This window comes from Aythya ferina (genome assembly GCF_964211825.1).
Source record: "Aythya ferina genome assembly, chromosome: 16".
NCBI classification, from domain to species: domain Eukaryota; kingdom Metazoa; phylum Chordata; class Aves; order Anseriformes; family Anatidae; genus Aythya; species Aythya ferina.
The window spans coordinates 5,519,479-5,538,761 of NC_140315.1; the positions used below are offsets into that span (position 1 = coordinate 5,519,479).

Below are 19,283 nucleotides of genomic sequence, written 5' to 3' on the forward strand. Positions count from 1 at the left end.
CTGGCATAGATGCTGTCTTGAAGCTTTTCATGTTCAATTCATTGAAGGCTTGATTTTGCAGCTGCTGCTGCTTTAAGTGCCCCTCTCTCAGGATTCTGTGTCTGCAAACTGATTCTATCAACCTTGCTCATGAACTGCAGAAAGCAATCTTTCAAAAGGAATGAGATGACATTTCATGTGAGACTAGCCCTCGGTAAGATCTTGGAAGAAGCAGAACCTACAGTTTGTTGGTTTGGTTTTCATTCTCTCTCCCCTCCTTCTTAATCTGTAGCTTCAAAAAGAGCATTTGGGGGAGAATGATTTTCCATACCCTCTGACTCCCCAGGGAGGAGTTGGTGTAGTTTTGAAAACAGTTGCAGTTGCCTTTGCTTTACAGGCTTGGCTTCATTGACAGAAATTATCACTACCGGGGAGAGCAGCTGGGACTAGGGGGAAACGCATTATATGTGCTTCTTCTAATAGACCTATTTTGCTTTTTGGGATTGCTAGATGAATTTTTCCAATGAGCCCTTTTACCATATGACTCCTTCCTAACCTCTGCAGCCAGGTTAATGTGTTCAGCTTGGTGTCATCTTCCATTATGATACGTAACAGCTGTGTCACTGGAATAAGCTGATGGTATTTTGATAACAGACATGACCTTCCACATTTCACCCAAAGGCTGGCCAAATAAAATGGCATGGTAATTTTATCTGATCCAACACAACAGTTAAGCACCAAGTGGAATGTCTACTGAATTATCAGTTTGTGCAATTGTGTTGCAGGTAGCTTGCAGAAAAGCACAAGGATTTTCTGTAGTTAATGTGAACAAGGATGGGTCTTAAATTCTGCCTAAAGTCATGGCTGAGAAATAAAGGAGAAACTGGAGTGAAATGTGAAGGCTAAATTAAGAAGAGGAATGTCTATGGACAAATAACAATATCATTCTGACTCTCTGATGAAGAAAGACAGAAGCAAGCCTACATGCACACATTTGCCTGAAGACTAGTTTTTTGATCTGTGCAGTGTTTCCAAGTGAATCTTCAGTTCTCCTAGGAAACCATTATTAGGCTAATTGAAATGCTGCTTGTATGTTTAAAAGCAACAAATGCTATGGTACATCCTTAAAGCCTTTCAAAAGATTGTATGAAATTCTTACTAGGAAGCCAGGTATACTATCTGTAAACTCTTAAACAGCATGAGATCTAAACTCTAAATGTTTCCAAAGCCAGCAGATTTTCCTTGTATTTTAAGCAGAGTATTTTAATGGTTTTATGATGTTGCCCAGCAAGATGAGGGTAGAAGTGGGACTCAGTCCCAGAGTGGGGACATTTTTGCAGGGAGATTTTAGCAACGGGAGTTCTATTCTCCTCTTTAGAAAGCAAATGGCTCACAGAATAGTTGCTTTCACTGCTAGTGTATTCTTGTCAATTGAGATACTGTTTTGTCTTCTGTTTGAATGAGAACATGGAACTAATAAGCTTTTAAATCTTTATGCAGCTCCCTCTCTCATTGAATGTTTTAATCATTCACACCAAGCAGCCAAATTCTCTGGTGCATATGTATGCTGTATTGAAAGATAATGGATGCATATGTTAGAACTAAATTTGGCCAACAGTCAGGGAACTTGACTGAAGGAGCTGATTCTTCTAGGCAATAATTGAAAAATATTGCTAACAGTAGCCTGATATAAACTTGCCCTCATGGGTGTACGGGATCTTAACGGCTCAGCTCCAGTATGCATTAAGTGGAAAGCCTCTCACTGACTTAGTGGACACTGGATCAAGCTTGAATTGGTTTCTTTGTCTCTACATGCTTCACCCCCCGCCCCTTTTTGTTGTCAATTGCATTCAGATATCCAAGAACTCTTTTGCAACACTTATGCGTTCATTTCAGTTTTTACCCTCCCGCCCCCAAATTATAATTTCTCATCTGTATCACTTTAGAAAATAACGAGACATTTCAAACAGTTGTACACATTTTTGCTGCCCCTGTACACTGCTCTCTGTGTGACATACTGGAAATTAAAAACATTCCCTTACATTTCCTTCGTGTCTCATATTTGCCATGGGAATGTGGGGTCTAGTTTGTTGACTCAGTTTTATATACATATTCTGTATAGATGCCCACAAAGGCTTATGATGTATCTGCGTCATATGTTACAGTAAGGTGTTTGCCCTCCTGCCTGAGAGAGCCAGAAGCTGTGTGAACACATGTGAAGTAACAGACATGTGTCTCACCAGTGCTTATTAGCTCCAGCTCAGTGCCATGCTCGTAAGTGCTAGTCAGCTCACGGGCTGCGAAGAATTTGCTGGCATCTCCTTGCAAAATGCTCTCTAGCACCATTGCTAAATAGCTTTTCAGTATGCTGCCCTTTCTGTGCTTTTCTGAACAGAGGGAAGTGAATGGAAAAGAGTTTAGAGGGAAGGATACAAATTGTACCAAACGTGATGCTCATTAAGTGCGCAAAATACTCTTGAGTTAGGTTAGGGATGCTGTTAGCCACTGCGAGTGGTATTTTGCACCAAAGTTAACATCTTAGTGGTGGTTGGATGAGAACAGTAAATATTTATCGTATGTGGCTATTGAGCATCATTATCTGTGCATAAAAATTGGTAGTTGTTTGTGAAGAGAAGTTTAGAATTTTCTTAGCAAACCTGTGAAAGGGGTTAATAAACAGAATAAATAGTCTGCAGGGTGTCAGCTGGGTAGAGGTGATCTTGCTAGCAAATTTGTTTATCCATTTGCATTTGAAGAATGGATGCTTGTTGCTTTTTAAAATGTTATTATTATTATTAAGAAAAGATAAAAGACTGTCCCACGCTGGCTCGCCATGAAGCTTCAGCTGTCTGCCAGAGACTTAATTTTCATGCAGAAAAGAGAGTTTGTTTTTAAACGGATAATTCTGGCACGTTTCTTCTAAAAAAACCAGCAAACAATCTTTTAGGCCCGCACTCAGAGTTCACTGCTAGAACATCTTTTCACACAGTTGTTTTCTGACCTCAGCTGCTTGCATTGCACAGGAGGCTTGGAAGTATCAAACCTGTGATGCAGTGCCAGTCTGTCAGGCACAAAGTGTTGTCACTTCATTTAAAATAGCTAGCCTATAGTTGCAGCTGTAGATGGGTCTTGAGTCTATATGGAAAAGCAGTTATGACGTTCTTTTTTTTTATTTTTTATTTTTTTTTATAATAATAAAATATATTTATTATTATATTTTTTATAATAATAAAATAAAAATGGTGAATCACAGAGAGGCTCTGATGGCCCAGCCACGTTTGTTTTTATTTCCTTATCTCTAAATGGGATGTGACTGAGGAGCAGGTTGCCTCACCTCTATTATTATCCCACTACTGACATAAGATGCTGGAGTCCCCAGGCCAGAGCATGTAGGGCCTGAAATAGGAAGGAGGTTTGTATGAAATACCTTTTTCTCCTGGAAATTCAGAGAAATGAAATGGCTTGATTTCATGCAAGATGCTTTTGGTAGAGCCAAGCCTACTTTTTAAATATAAGAAAGTCTTCATTTATGTCCACAGGGACTATATTTCAGAAAATATGCCTGATTTACTATTTCAAACTTCTTGTAGTTTTTGATGTGCTATGGTAAAATTTTGTGATCATTTAGAAGTTACTTTCACATGTCTAGAAATTATATTTATGGCAATAAAGGTAGTTCCCAAATGTTTTGAATACATAGAAAGTCAATTCTGTGAGAGATCAGCAGACTTTGGGCTGATGTGCCACCATATGCTAATGTAAATGAATTTGCAAGTAATAGTAGATGAGGACAATGTGGTATGATAGATGAGGATAGCTCCAAATAATTAGACACACTAATGGATTCCCATTCATTTTTTTTTTTTTTTTTTTTTTTGTTTAATTTTCGTGATTAATATAAAGCATTTTCATCTTCTGACCACAAACAAGTCAGCAATTCGAACTAAATGTGTGGTAAACTGGGATGCTGGGCGTACTGACATTTTTAAAAGGCTAGGAAACTGAAAGCTCTTCACTAATAAATCTAAAATATTTCCAGTATCTGGAAATAGCTTATTTCTATAAACATAAATCCAAATTCTTGGATGGTGCCGGTCAACACAGGTCCTTAAGAACATGAGAGCTTACCCAGCAGAGGACCCGGCACTGCAGTGTTAGACATGTAACATGACCCAAGTCCTTCTGGAAAATGAAGGCTGTAATTTTTGGAGGTCAGTGAGTCTGCATGACTGTGGTTCTGGACATAAGCATAGAAGACGGTTGTCATTAGTGAACTGCTGTCAGGACAAAAATGGTCTGCTCAGCCGCTGTCACAAAGGGAGAGCTAAGGGGTTGTAGGGTACAGGCTACTGCCCCCCGAACTGTGCCAGAGGTAGTTGGAGTAGCAAAATGGAGTAGAAAACGTGAGCATACTTTGAAAATTATCTATTTACTCTCTTGGGAATTGGGAACTTCTGCTTAATGGCTTGACAATAAACATGTTCTAATGAACTCGGGTCTGTTTTCTCCTACAGATGGTGCTATTTTCACATGAAAAATCTTAAAAGTTTGAAATGTCAAATAACTTCAATGCAAATTCATTTTCAAACCAGAGGGGAAAAAAAAAAAAAAAAAAAAACAAGAAAAAAACAACAAGATGTTGCAAGGACTATTAAACAGAATATGAAGGAGCATTGCTCTGATAGTGGATAAAAATCAAAAGAAAGCTTCACAGTAAGCTCCTCAAAACCGTCCCTTTCCTTTTTGCCTGATCTGAGCTCTGAGGTGCTGTCATGTTCTGGAATAGATTCATATAGTGCTGGGATTTGCTCCTGTGAAACTAAGTTATATTAGTAGGGGTGCACACATATGGACAAGTGGAAAATATGACTTCCAGAACTTCCACCTCCCTTTGTTTTTCAAGCTAGTTTATCCATCCTTTCTTCCTCTGCCTCTTACTATTTTATTGCATTTGAATATCCTGCAGTCAAAGAAGGGAAGTTATTGGAGGCATATTGGAGCATTCATTCACCAACCCAAGAACTAAGCAGATGCTAATGTTCACTTGAGAATCAGCTTCTATGTACCAAATATAGCGGACAGAAGTCATATATCCTGACAACTTCAGAAGTATTGTGGTGCTCATTCCTTTTCACTCTTCTAGTCCCACACCACAGGACCTGGGGGATGTTCATTCCCCTTAGAAAAACGTCTACAGCTATTTCTGTGGTAGGCAGGTGTAAAGCTATACATGAGGACACTTCTCATAAAAAGAGCCTTTTGGCCCTGTTATGCCCTTAGGATGTTTTAGCCTATCCTGTCTTGAGTATATAGTGGAATTTTCAACCTCTAAGAGTGCTACTGATACAGAGGGTCGTTATAATATGGGGAAAAAAGAGAATTTGGTGTCTATATTAAAAAGACAAAAAAAGCATTTGTAGATTTAAAGTCAAAGTACATTTTAAAAAGGCAGCAACAGCCCATATTGTGTTTTCTGTCACTTTCTGGAAAGCCCATTCTTGGTGCGTACTGTGAACAGGTCTTGTTGCTGATTCAGGCTCAGGCTGAATCAGAAATTTGTCAGGAGAAATTTCCGATACAGGACCTGAAATGGCAACAAAGCAGCACTGATACTGGGAGGAGTTGCCCTTCTCTGAAATCACACAGTGGGAGAGCAGAAAGGAAATCACATTTCTCCTCATCTCCTCATTCCAAACCAGCAAGATTTTTATTTCTTTTTTTAAGTAAATGTGTGTCATGGGCTGGCAGAGGCTGAATGTGTCCCTCTGTGAAGACAGTCGCTGCTGGAATCACGGTGCTGCCAGCAGAGTGTGTGACCAAAACAATACAGTTTTCTTTTTTTCCTTTTATTTCTCTTTTCAGAACAACTCCTAGATGTTCTGTATACTGGCAGGCAGGAGGAAAAGGAGACAGATGGTGTGACAGTGGGGGAACAGTCTATTTTAGCACTAATAAAAATGGGACTTGAGATCCATGTATGGCAGAGAAATTAGAAACTTGGAATACTAGGGAAAAAGGAAGACTAGAACTGACCTTTCAGTGTTACAGAGCTACGTAGTGATGGCTTTTCTTTTGCACTTGAAATTTACAGTTTTATTTTCTCCTCCTGTGAAATATGAATAAGACCTATGGTTGTACTGATGTACAGTTTAAATCCTGTCTTAAATAATATTGGCTAAAATATAATTTGGTTACAGAAGGTGAAATGTTCTCGTGTTCAAAAAGAAGGCTTTTTCCATCTGCATCGTTCTTACACCTGCTTGTTTTGCATGTTTTCTTCTCTTAAGTATCTGAAAAAAGGAATAAAAATGGATGTTCCCTGTTCTGTGAACTCTGATGGGTTCGTGCCAATTCACCTGTCTTGTGGGTGTAGGAGTGACTGGGCTTGTGTAGCTCTGAGGAGGTAATAATAACTGGGATGGAGAGGGGCTTTTGCAATCTCTGTGGGCATTCTCATGGTGTAGCTCTGATTTGAAGATTTTCTCCTTTAGTGTTAGTATCTGTTTTATTTTGAGGGCATGAGTAAGACTGTAGTTAGCATGGCCTCTTAGGGATATAAAATAATGGGGTTTCTTGTTTAGGCAATCATGAAGTCTCACCTCTGCCTTTGTATTGAGGGATTTTATGTCAGTCTGCAAACCTGGTAGTCCTAGCTGCTAGACAGGATAAAGTTTGTCAAAATGAAATTAATCTTCCACCTGGAAGTACTTTTACAGGTCAGCATAGCTAGGCCTCACTTAATTGTTTTGTTTGATGGAAAACACTTTTAACTTTCCTATAAGTCGTGCATCTGGAAAGAGGGAAGGAGGCAACAACGTGCACAGGTAAGACCAGATAACTTGCTAAGAAAGCACCCACTTTTGCAGGCATCAACAGTCTGTCTTCTCATTGGTAGGAAGGAAAAACATTATTGCTCCTCTTTAGAAGTATAGGCACAGCTAATTTCCTGTGACCATCATCTGACATCTTGGATATGGCAAACTGCTGTAATTAACATTTAGGCTACCCCTAAGAAGTGTGTAGTACCTTGAACTTAGGGAAGTCACAGGCCTTCAGTTGATAAAATAAGTTGTCTCCAGAGCAGCTAAATATAAAATTGTTAAATTATTCCACGTTTGCTTCGATTCAGTTCTCTTACTATCACCAAGAAAAGTCTGAGAAAAAAATATGGTATTTCTACACTTTTCCCAAAAGTGACATCCCTTGGAAAGAAATGTCTGACTTTTATGGACAGCCCCACTAGACTCGGCAAAATTTGAGATGTTGACAGAAACAGGATGAATATTCCTATAGGGGTGGTGTCTGGCATGCTTCTGCCATGCTATGCCTGCAGAGATCCTGAGTGCAAAGTTTCCTGCATTTTTAGGAGTTTCCTGCAGTGCTCTGTTAACTGAGTTGTAAAAACAGATGTGTGTTGTATACAACTGTTCCTAAACTGTCCTGGTTCTTCAAGGATGGCTGAGAGGGTATGAAAGAAATTGTGTGGAAGGAAGGAAGCAACAGAAGCCCAATTCAACTGTCATGAAAGTCTACAGGAGTTTTTCCATTGACTTAATGGGAACTGAATTAAGTTGTTGGTGAGAGGCCATGTCCAAAAAAACTCCAGACCTCCTCTTCTATTCCACATCTGCAGTGGATCTGCTGAATTTATTAGGAGTAAAAATCTAGCTTACAGCATATGGAAAATAGAGGGGGTGAGGGTTATGAGAAACCCCCAACTTATTGATGTGGGAGTGGAAAAGTCCTGCAAAATGAACTGTTTCAAATATACTAAAAACATAACCCCCAAAAGCCCACAAAGCCTTCCTGCATTCATAGTCACTGACTTCATCAGTTTCACAGCATTACTTTTCAATCAGCAAACATCATAAAAACAGGAAGGCAGATTTATGGCTGTTTATTAGCCAGCACCATTACTGTATTTACTGTAGTGTGAAAAAGGAAATCAAGGAAAAGTGTTATAAATCTTGGTGGCTGCAACCCAGATGCATTTATTTACTTACTGGATACTTCACTAGTAGCTTAGCAGATGCCTGCTAGTTTACACATATATTTTGAGCATATCAGCAGACTGCTCTAGAGGGATGGGTGTTAAAATTCTGCTGGGGTCTGTTTTGGGCTCTGCTAGGAAGAAGTTAGTGAAATGTGTTCAGTTTAAGTAGATAAGCCAGTTATAGAGGAGATACCAACATGCTAACCCATCAAAGCTTCTTTAAATGGAGTATAATTATAAATACATAATCTTGCAATAACAGAAAGATAAAGATCTGGCTATTAAAATAATAGCAATAAAAGGAAAATGCCCGTCTTGTTGAACAGCTAATATCTTAATGTTCGAAAAGGTACCTCAATCCTCATAAATCTTATCCAAAATCCTAGATCTGTAATATTCCCCTTGATCTGTGGGGTCAGTGGTATCAAATATGGAGCTCCGTTTCTGGCAGACCAGGCCCAAGGTGGTACTTGGCCATTGCAGATAAAATTATGGTTTATCCAAAAAAAGTGTGTCATCTGACCCTGAATGACCTATTTCTATCTGCAGTCAGAAAAAAACAAACAACATTATCTGTAAATATGGTTGTGTTCAAATGTGCATAAATTCTTTATAGAATGCATTTATACTTTGTTTAAGCAAACGCCCTTTTCTTTAAATGTCTACTTCACAACAGCAAATGTTGCCTTGGCTAGGCCTACTCTTTACATCTTCATTATCTATAAAAATCTAACTAATGAATGGAAGCTGAGTTGAATGCTTAGGCATTAAATGTCTCAAAGATCTATTTCATTTTTCAACTTTCTCAGTAAAAGCACAGCTTATTTTATTTTATTTTATTCAGTTTAGATTTGTGGTCAAATGTAAAATGCTGGATCTAGATTTGTGTTCAAAGTCCAAATGTATTTTTCCTGAGGGAAAATCATGAACCCATTTGAGCCAATTGAAATATTTCCATTGATGTTTGGTGAACCAGGAAATAAGTTAATCCCAAAACCTAACTTGTGCAACATCTCTATAAATCACCTTGGTTTTTATAGTAGCTGTTGTCTTTTTCTACTTACTGTTGGCTTTTGTTAATGTTGTTTTTAAACTGAACAGTAAAATGCAAAGAGATTATAAATTATAAATGAAGTTTCAATGAGGCTGTTGATTGCGATGACTAAAATCTAATTAAGCAGTTTAAGATCTAAGTGATATTATTATTAAAGAGTTACGTTAACAGAGCATTTGATCAGCCTCTTAATTTGTTTTATGTGAATTATGCTTGTAAGATAATGTGATTCTGAGTGACATAAAGATCAATTCTTTTTCTTCGTTTTTTTTGAGGGAGAACTAATGCTATGTTTAAATTGAAATAAATTGATGGAGAATTCTTAGGGAAACAAAAGCATTCTTTTGGCGTCTTAATTAACTTTGACTTCACATAAATACTAGTACTGACTACTTTCTGTGGGTTTGATATGACACTGTATAAAGCACTTATATTTCTGTTCTTATTTTAAAACCTGGCTGTGTACAGATAGCTGTACACTGTTACAGATTTGCTGATTTGTTATGGTGACAAGCTCGTTACCACTAGCCAGTGAGATGACTGTGTGTCACACTACATTTTTGCCTGTGAAATCATTGTAAACATCTTATTGCATGCATGTTTTTTTTCACTAAAATATAGTGCAGTGTGTTTTGAAGCCAATGAAAGTCTGTTGGGATGTGTGTTTATTATTTAATTTATGAATACAGTTAGTGCAATGTATGACCAGATCGGATTGCTTCCTGTGTGATGTTGCTAGGTACCAGTCACGAGGACTACAAACTAGATAAACATGTCCTTGTTTATGGGGACGGGACCTATCCTTGGTGGCTCTGGTAGGCTGTCTGGAGGTTCTGGCTAACATTTGTACTCCTGACTTTGTGAATTCCATCAGCCTTGTCCTCCTCAGCTGTCAGGTGCTCGCTGAACAAGTTTGTTCCTCAGTTGTTATGATAGGAAGTCAGGCAGAACTTAAGTTTATTAAAATTTGAGTGCAGTATAACTGTTGGTTGGTTGAAACAAACTGCTGTACTTGAGTGCACAGCCTGAAGAGTTGAACAGCACCATGGGGAAACGGACACAGTTGCAGGGAGCCGATCCTGCTGCAGGGTTATAGACACTGTTCCTTGGGCACTGCTGCATTGCCCCTAGTTTGGATGAAGGGGCCAGGTGACCCATGTAACAGCACTACCATCAACCTTCTACCTCCCACAGACATAGCTAGGACTCTTGGATCAGCTCCTGAATCCTCTTGAAAAACAGCTCTGTTTCTGCTGCTGCCTGTGCTCTCCCTGTTTGTGAATATGCAGTCCACAAGGACTTTAATTTCATTGAAATAGTTTTTCAAGGGGTATCTTACAGCAGATGGTCTCTGGCAGGGGAAGACATCCTTCTTAATTCACATTTATTTTTAAACATCCAAAACGGAGGAGAGAGGAAGAGGGGAAAAAAAAAACAAATCGTGGGGAAGATGAAGAAACATAATGCACTTAAAACACAGAGAAAGACAGGGTGCCAAACACTGCAGAGGAAAGAGAAAGTCATGAAGCAAAAAATGACACTACGAAAGGCAGCACAGCTGGTTGATTCACTCTTGTGCTGTGCTATTTGTGTATTTTTGACTCTTGTATGCAATAACCAAACCCTTATGCCTAACTTTATGTCCTTTCAACTTTGTTGTGCCTGTTGTCGTGTGGTTCATTCTGCATCATTCCTTGAAAACAATCTCTAATGAGCCAAAATGTACAGTATTGTTTTTGAATACATTCTTGTTTTTCTTTTTATGTCTAGAAGGATGGAAAATTACTTTTGCTCTTGAACTGGTTCAAAATCTTCCTCCCACACTGAGGAGCTTGGAAGTGGGTTTGGAAGACAGTATTTTCTGGCTGCAAGCATCAAAGTGAGATCCAAAGGGCAAACATCTTTAAATATTTAACTACTAATAACCTGGTTCATAAAACTGACTGGGTGTTTATGGAAGACAGTATTGCTACTTTATGGTATTGATCCAACAGATACCGTTAATCCTGTATTTTAGAATACAAAAAATGTACAGAAGTCATTCTGGACAGAAAAAAGAAATATTCATCTCAGCAAACTGCTTTTAAATATTGATGTCTCAGCAGCCTTGCTATGTCATTAGCATTTTTTTCTTCATATGTTGAATTTAATCAATACTTTTTATTATTATTATTTTTTATTTGAGGTTATGATCAAGTAGCATAAAACATTTTACAAATTCTGTTTGCATGTGATATATTTTGTGTTCTCTGGAAGCTCCGTGTCTAATATGATCCAGCAGACAGCGTTAGTAACTACTGACAGACCAGGGCTAAAATTTAAAGGTAAATGACTGCTTTTCATGTTTCAAATTTTAAGCATTAAACTAAATATACTTTAAAGAGATTTAATTTTCACTGGTCAGAACTGAATTCCTTCCAGAAGTCAGGCAACCACTGAGGCCCAGAAATCAACTCTTTATTTTGAAATCACAAGAATCCCATGAGAATTTAAAGGCTTACTGTTTCCGAGACACCTTGAGATTCTTAAGTTCAGGTACAATAGAAGAAGAATTGTTTTATTAGTATGTAAAGTGACATGTTGATAGATACCTATCTTCTGAATGGTGGTTTCAAATATTAAATGATGATTATCCAGAGCTCCAAGGCACTGATTCTTTGAAAGGGCTTTCAATATTGTGGGAGTAGAATGACAGGAGGCTGATTGCAGCTGATTAATTCTGAGCTACTAATCTGTAGACTTTTTTTTTTTTTTTTTTTTTGTTCTTGACAACTGGTATAATTTAAGTCCCATAGAAGAAGAGACCATCCAGTTTGAGGGCAATAGAGAGCCTGGTTTAGTAGGAACTCACTTCACCGTGCTCCCTGCCTTTCCTTCCTTGAGCATCTCCCAGCTTCAGAGAAATGCTCCACCCCTCTCTTCCAGCAGCCCATAGGAGGAAACTGTTGTGTTTGCTCTGTAGGCAGACAACAGGAGATATCCACATCCTACCAAGTATAGGATGTAGTTAGTTAAGATGGGCAAAGTGTGAGAAAAAGGAAACAGATAGATCTACCTTTGTTTATTATTTATACAGACAGCATGTGATGCATGCACTGTCATTATTAAAAAAAAAAATGAAAAAAAGAAAAAAAAAAGTGTAAGGATAAAGAAATGTCTATACTTACAGAGTCCGAAGGTGTTATTCTGACTCTCTACCCCTCCTGTACCTGGCATATTGACTAATGTTTTCTTGGACATGACAGGTAAAATAGTGATTTGTAAAAGAAAAAGAACATGTCCCAGTATGACTAGTACAGCTTGAACTTTTAATTTTAGTTTTTACAAAAGTATCATTCAGCTACACAACCCCTCTGCATTTTTCTCCCCTCTAAAGGTCAGATACCACTTCCTCTTCATTATGTTCTTTTGCTTTTAAGCAAGCAGCTTCTGCTTGAAAATTTTCATGTATTACTCATACATCTGTAGGGCAAAACATTGCTTCTAGGCATTTATCACTCGCTTGCAGTTGACACATAGTCATAAAGGTGACCTATTTCATATTAACAATCAATTTCCTTTCATTGTCACCACCAGGCTATGTTCTACCCTTTCACTTCCCTTGTCAGAAGTGTAGGTTTAGGGGTCAGATTGAAGATTCTTTGAAGGTAAAAGGATGATTGTTTGACTCTATGCATCACTGAATTCTGTCAAATTTGTTTTAATGCTGAAGAAAAATACCCAAGCAGTGCTTTCTAACAGAGAATAATGGAACACAGTCAGACTTTAGTATCAAACTTTGTATGCAATCTTGGTAAAATTGTTTCTGTAATGCAAAGAGCTTTATATGAATCTCATAAATTTCAAGGCGTAATAGCAGCTTATTGGAGTTCTTTGTGTGATTTCAGAGCTTTGTGTCTTTTATATTACTTGAATTATGGTGTTGAATCTTGGAAAAATTAATAAAAAGTCCATTTTAAAAAGAGATACTTCTGCATGTTACTGAAGTCTGTGTTATGCAAAAGAAATAGTATGCATAAACCTACCATGTTCCTGACATCTGTTTGAATTGTTGAGCAAAATGGTCTGTGTTCACATTTTAGGAGACACAATAATTCACCAAAAGGTGCAATCTGTCTTTGGAGAACCCACAGGTTTGTCACTGAATTTCATTATCAATACAAGGCATTTTTGTGTGAAGAAAATGCCTTGAAGAGGGCTGTCTGCAGGAAAAGAACAGGATAATCTTTAGAATAAAGATACTTCTCTGTTTCATAGAAATCCTCAACAGATGATCAAATTTTAGCTGTAGTGTGTATTGGATTAGAGTTTATTTTTATTTTGGAGTTTAAAATTCCTTCCCCCTTCTTCCCTAATATTCATTCTTCTCAAAGCAGTTGAGAGTAATTTTTACTTCTTGTTCTAGTTTTACCTGAATCCAAGTGATGTAGAAAATCAGTTGACAATAATGTTTGACTAATTGTATTGATTTCCCTTCTGCTTTATTCTGCTAAGATAAACGTGCACAAGGTAATTTGAAATATATTTTTCCAATAGTAAAAACTGCACCCATTTAATGTGTTTACCTGGGATGTGAGAGATCCAGTCAGGTCACTGGCATAAATATTGGCTTTGCTTTGTTTTGTTGGTTTTGTTCTTTTCAAAGACAAGTGGAAACAGAAAGTCCTGTTGCTAGAATAGCAACAGATTACACAAGAAAATTCTCATATACAGAAATTTCAGGGCTTGGGAAATCCAGCTCCCATTCTGCTCCTCTGCTCCTAATGCAACACAGATATAGCCTGATGGGGTTAGTCATGCTGCATGCCGCCTTCAGGATTTGTTCCACTGGCCTTTTTGAGGGCTAATGTGCCAGTCAGCTTGAGTTAGCACACCAGAAACTGGTTCTGAACAGAAATATTATGCTTAGATTTGGCAAACTTTTTGTTGGAAATTCTGAATTAGGAACTTTTGAAGTAACCTTCAACATTGGTGTGAAGTAGAAAAGCTTGCGTTGCTCCCTGCTTCTGACTGGTGAGACATTGTTACCAGCATGTGGGCCCTGAAATATCATACTCTTGGTTATAGTTGGTTTTAGCTTTGACCTTGGGAAGATCCTGCATATGAATCACTTTGTTTTCAGTTCCATGAATTCATCTTAAAATTATGAAACAATAAACAGTGTGGCAAAGGACAGCACATTTGAGAAGGAGACAAAACAAAAGAAGAAAAAAACCAATATTGCTGTAAGCAGCAAGGCAGCCACAGAAGTGTTTCATCAGTAAAAGACAAGAAAAGAATGCCTAAAAATTTCAACTTTTCTGAAATCAAAGTAAAGGGAAGCAAATAATTCTAAACCTACAAGATGTATACAAAAATATTTAGCCCACCTGCAGCTATTCTGAACTTTCTAGATTTAACATTGAGAAGAGCAAGGTCACCTGGAGAACTGAGAGACATAATACCGTACATTTCTACACTTGCATTTGTGTACACTCCTTTTTCCATTGACTAAAAACTTCCTGTGTTTCTGATCTAAAGATCTCAGAGCAGACACCACAGTGTATGAAATGCTAACTGTAATCTATGCTTGAAATCAAAATATGTGTAGGATAGAGAATTATTTCTGATGAATCAGAGAAAAAGTTCCTGCAAAATGATTTTGAGTACCTATTGTGATTTCATTGGCATAAAACTGCCATTTTTTTGCATTGCTAGAGTAAGGCACAGCAGAATTATCTTAAATTGCAAACGTTCAGGCTAGTGAATTTTAGCAGTGAGAGGGACTATGTCTCCTTTCATGTTAGTATGCAGTTTGGTGTGCAATGAGGAAATTTTCCCTCATTTGTGGGGACAATCTGGCAGGAGGTATAGCAGGCAATAATACAACAGAGGGCAAAAAGGTAAAAACATGGGTTTGGAAAGAGGTTCAACAAAAAGTTTGTCCTGTTTGTAAATAATAGGAATGACTACATCCCTGATAACATTCACACCTGCACTTCTGCCAGTGTTGGTGCAAGTAGTAGTGGTCTATTTCTCTATAATGGTTTGAAAGGAACTTGGCCTGTTATAAGGCCCTATCTCATCACATGGCAAGCTTCTTAGCAGCTGGTCAGCGATGTGGGTGAGTGAGGGAGACCTGAATGAGCCAGTATCAGAATGAATGAGAGACTACAAATGTTACAAGCTTTGTGGTTTTCTTTGCAGGCACCACAGAGACCACAAAGTACTGCCCACTACATTGTAATTTTGATGTCATAAGATTCTTTATGGTGTTGCATTTGGGGGAGTGTTTATGACTCAGATTTATGTGTATCTTTTCTGATATCTGTGTTAAATTACAGAACTATATTGTGCTACAAAGTGAGGTGCAAACTGGGTACCACTAGAGAAATATATGTATGTTGTATTATAGATAAAACACTCTTTATGTGACACAAAAAAATAGTAATTGTAAATATATTTTTATTATTCTTTCTTCTTAACCCTTCTACTTTATTACGTTAGGTTCTACAGGTCACTACAAAAGCATTAAATGTTTGGATAGGTATGCAATGGGGCAACATCTTAAAGCCTTTAAAAATTATTTAAAATCTTTAATTAAAGAGAAACTTACCTGAAAGCCATGACATGAAGACATCTTCACACACAAACTGGCTCATATGTTGAAATGTTTCACATTACTCCAGCAAAGCTACTGAGGTCAGACGCAGGGGAGCAGTTATATGTGCCTCAGCTGTCTTCTTGTTTCCAGGTGCATCTGTATCAGGTTTAAACACACAACAAACGTTACAGTCTGAAATTTTATGTAGCTGCAAATGGAGAGACTTGCAAAATCTGTGACTTCTCAAGGATTTGCTTTTATTGTGTGTTCAAATACAAACAGATATCTACCATATTTTTGATGTGGAGAAGCTTAGGGATATGTAATTCTAATTGTTCCATTCACAGTATTTATTTATAGTTGCATAATTAGTACTGGATTTTCATGTTCTAGCAGTGTTGCAAAGAAATGTGATTTGTACTAGTCTGCATCATGCCAGAATAAGAACAGATAAGACTAGATCAGAACAGATCATGTCTAACTGTTGACATAAATAACAAGCATGATAAATGTTATTACATGAACTTGATTGTATGTATTGATTTAGGCATTCAGCTGTTGTGAACAACTAAGATGGCATTCTACACATATTCCTAGTTTAACTGAAGGTGTACCTCAATGCTTTGTTGCTAGGATTTAATCATAAACAGTTTCAGGGTAATTTCATTCAGTGTCTTTTCCTCTCACTCATTCTTTTTTTTTTTTTTTTTTTTTTTTTTTTTTTTTTTAAGTTTCAGGAAAACGTTTGAAGTTTTCTGGTTGTGAATTTGCCATCTCAGCCATCTTTTCACTTTCCTGATGCTTTGTACTCAGAATTGGGTCACGTGTAATTTTGCAATGGTACAATAGTCCTTTTATGTGAGAACCACCCCTCCGCAACTTGCTTCCTCTGCATCTTCAGTCTCAAGATGATAAATAGAAAATACACTAAGCTCCAGAGTGGAACAATCATACTACTTTTGCCAAAATCTGCAAAATTATTGCTTCAAGTACCCTAGTTCTGAAGAAGGTAACCAGAAACTTAAGCTTCAAAGCTCAGATATTACTCATCTGTAGCATGTTATTTTATGTGGCACTGGAGAAACTGGTGTTAGATGATGCCCAAACCTCAGTTGCTAACCCCAGAAAACAAACTTACTTTTCTTGTGGAAGCTAAAAGTTTTGAAGTTCATTATAGCATGAGAGGACAGCACATCTGATAAAACTACAAATAAACCAGTTATAAAGCTAAGACTAGAAGTGTGCCATTACATTGGAATGACTATGGACCAGCTAGTCCAAAACATACCTTTGACAGTGGTCAGTCCCAAAATGAAAATGTTAAAAGAAAATTGTACAGCAGACAATCCTGGATTTGTATGCCCCAAAGGGACAATCTTTCCTAACCTTGGGCATATAGTGGCTAGCTCATACCCTCAAGCAAGAAGATTTTACCTCTTTAGAGAGACATGTACAAGTACATGCTTTTGAACTGCACTAGATCTCACACAATTTTCCTAAGATATTGAAGAGCTGTGAATGTAGTATGTGATCTGAAGAGAATGTCAGTGGAAAATCAGAAATCTTGAAAACTACTGAAAACAGCAGTAGCTTTTCTGAAGAGATTGAGTGCTGCCTTACTTGCTTACTGAAAGGAGCAGACTGAAGGGCCAGATGATACATGTCAGAAAAACTAAGACCCTTATCTTAAACTTTGCAACATGATATATTGCCAATTTCCCTCTGAATGTTTAAGAAGCTATTGCAAAATATTTCCAACATAGACTGCTCCTCTAAAAGTCTGGGTGCTATCCAGGATCAGATTCAGCAATGTCATCATGTCAAAAGAGAGGCTGATCTTCAGGCAGTTCAGAAACAAGGAATCCTAGAAATCGCCTAAGGTAAGCCAATCTATGAGAAGCTCAGACAAACTGTGAAAAATTAAGATGTTCAGAGAAGTTGTGTAATGTTTAAGACAATTGCAAAATTATGATTGCTCATTTCCAAACTTCGAAGAGGCATTGCAGATAAAGTTCTGCCTTTTGCTAAAATTGTGACCAGTATCATACCTCTCAAAAAGATAAAACAACAGATATTATGTGAGGGCAAAAAGGCATAGACATGAGAAAAGCAGGCTATAAAACATGCAAGTGATCATATGGTTGGACTAACAAAGGCTTTGAACAGTAATGTTGACCTTAAGTCTTTTGCTGACACAAATAACATAAACAATAGACAGTCTTAGCCAGAGTCTTTGATTATAAATGGAAGGCTGGTTTTCCAGTTTCCACTTTCAACTTGTGAAAATTTAACAGCTGATGTTCTAGGCAAGAGCTGGTATAGAAAAGACCTAAAGGCTTTTAGCATCGTGTGCTTCTTTTAAAGTTCAGAACTGCACAGTGATACACAGCCTGCAGTGCTGATGGATGCAGATGCACACAGTACTGAATGTATGCATTTATATTGCCATTGGGTGTAAATTGTTCAGCCCCCCACCCCCTGCCCAGTTTGGTGTTTTTTTTTGGTCATGTCTTTAAGAAGAGAAGACCTTTGAGTACTCTTTTTTTCTTTGAATAAAAGATATTTTTTTCACTTTAAAAAATAACTTCAAATGATGTTTCAGAAATGGGAAAACTACCTACCTTTTTGCTTACAGAGACAGAATGTTTTCTTGAGGGATCAGATGTATAGAAGCTTTTACAGCATGCACAAAACAACTTATGACAGAATAACAAGCTGCCCTGTGCCTTCACAGCAGCTGGCAGAGTGAGTCATTGCTTCTGGCCCTGTAATGCAGACCTTGCGTGTCTGGGAAATAATGCCCAGCCAAGTGTGATTGCAAGCTATTATTAAGGCTTTATTTGTGCAATTGGTATGGTTGAGGTCAAACATCTTTCTCTCTGTTTTCATGTAGTGCTTTTAGGCAGCTTTCAGTAATGATTCCATTATACCCCTACTATGAAGATATTTTACCTCTTCTACAAATCGCTGGTTAATTACTGAGTTGTTTTTCCCATCTGACTCTACTTTTGAGTAAGACTGTATGACATTGAGCCAGAAGCAACACTGAATACACAAAAAACAGGGAATTTGAGCTTTGAACTGAAAGTGAGTACAAGAATTTCTGGAACAGATGAATGCAGCCTGAGAGTTACTGTAGTGATTGAAAATGTGTTGTCTAGAAATTGAAATTATTTGGAGACAGTGGTTTACATGGGGGTCTCCAGGCAATGTGTTATGTTGTCTTTGCTTTCTTAAAATGTTTTAGGTCTGTTTTATAAGAGTAGAGAATTATTTTATTTGTAATATCAAGCTATTCAGAGTTGAACTGTGATTTACAGGCCATGTGATGTCTTGAGATACTCAATAAAGAAGATAAGTGAAGCACTTATTTTTTAAACCTTGAAAAAATAAACAGGCTAAACTTTATGGACATGTACTATATTTGGCCAGAGGTAGTTCCAGAGAACATGTAGTAATTTGACAAGCTATTTTTGAAAAGAAAATGAATTTAAATGAGTTGCCTTCTAATGATTCTTGGGTTAGGGGCAGGTGAGCACAGTAGAACTGAGAACACTGCAAATATCTGCAAATTGCACATTCTTCTTCCTGTTAATCACACACTGTGGACTGCATCTCTGTGTTTGTGAAGAAGCTAGTTGAATTAAGCCCTGATCAGAAATGAGGACAGTGGG

The 19,283-nt window shown here is 37.6% G+C and overlaps 1 protein-coding gene across 1 annotated transcript in view; it reads right to left on the reverse strand.

Annotated features, from left to right (window-relative positions):
- The window catches only part of CIMIP1 (ciliary microtubule inner protein 1), a 43,587-nt gene extending 27,918 nt beyond the window's left edge, over positions 1-15,669 (reverse strand). Inside the window, exon 1 of the mRNA XM_084538582.1 lies at positions 15,622-15,669. Coding sequence (XP_084394708.1) covers positions 15,622-15,632 — 11 coding nt within the window. The 5' untranslated portion in view covers positions 15,633-15,669. The remainder of the gene's footprint in view (positions 1-15,621) is intronic.
- Between the last annotated feature and the right edge of the window lie 3,614 nt (positions 15,670-19,283).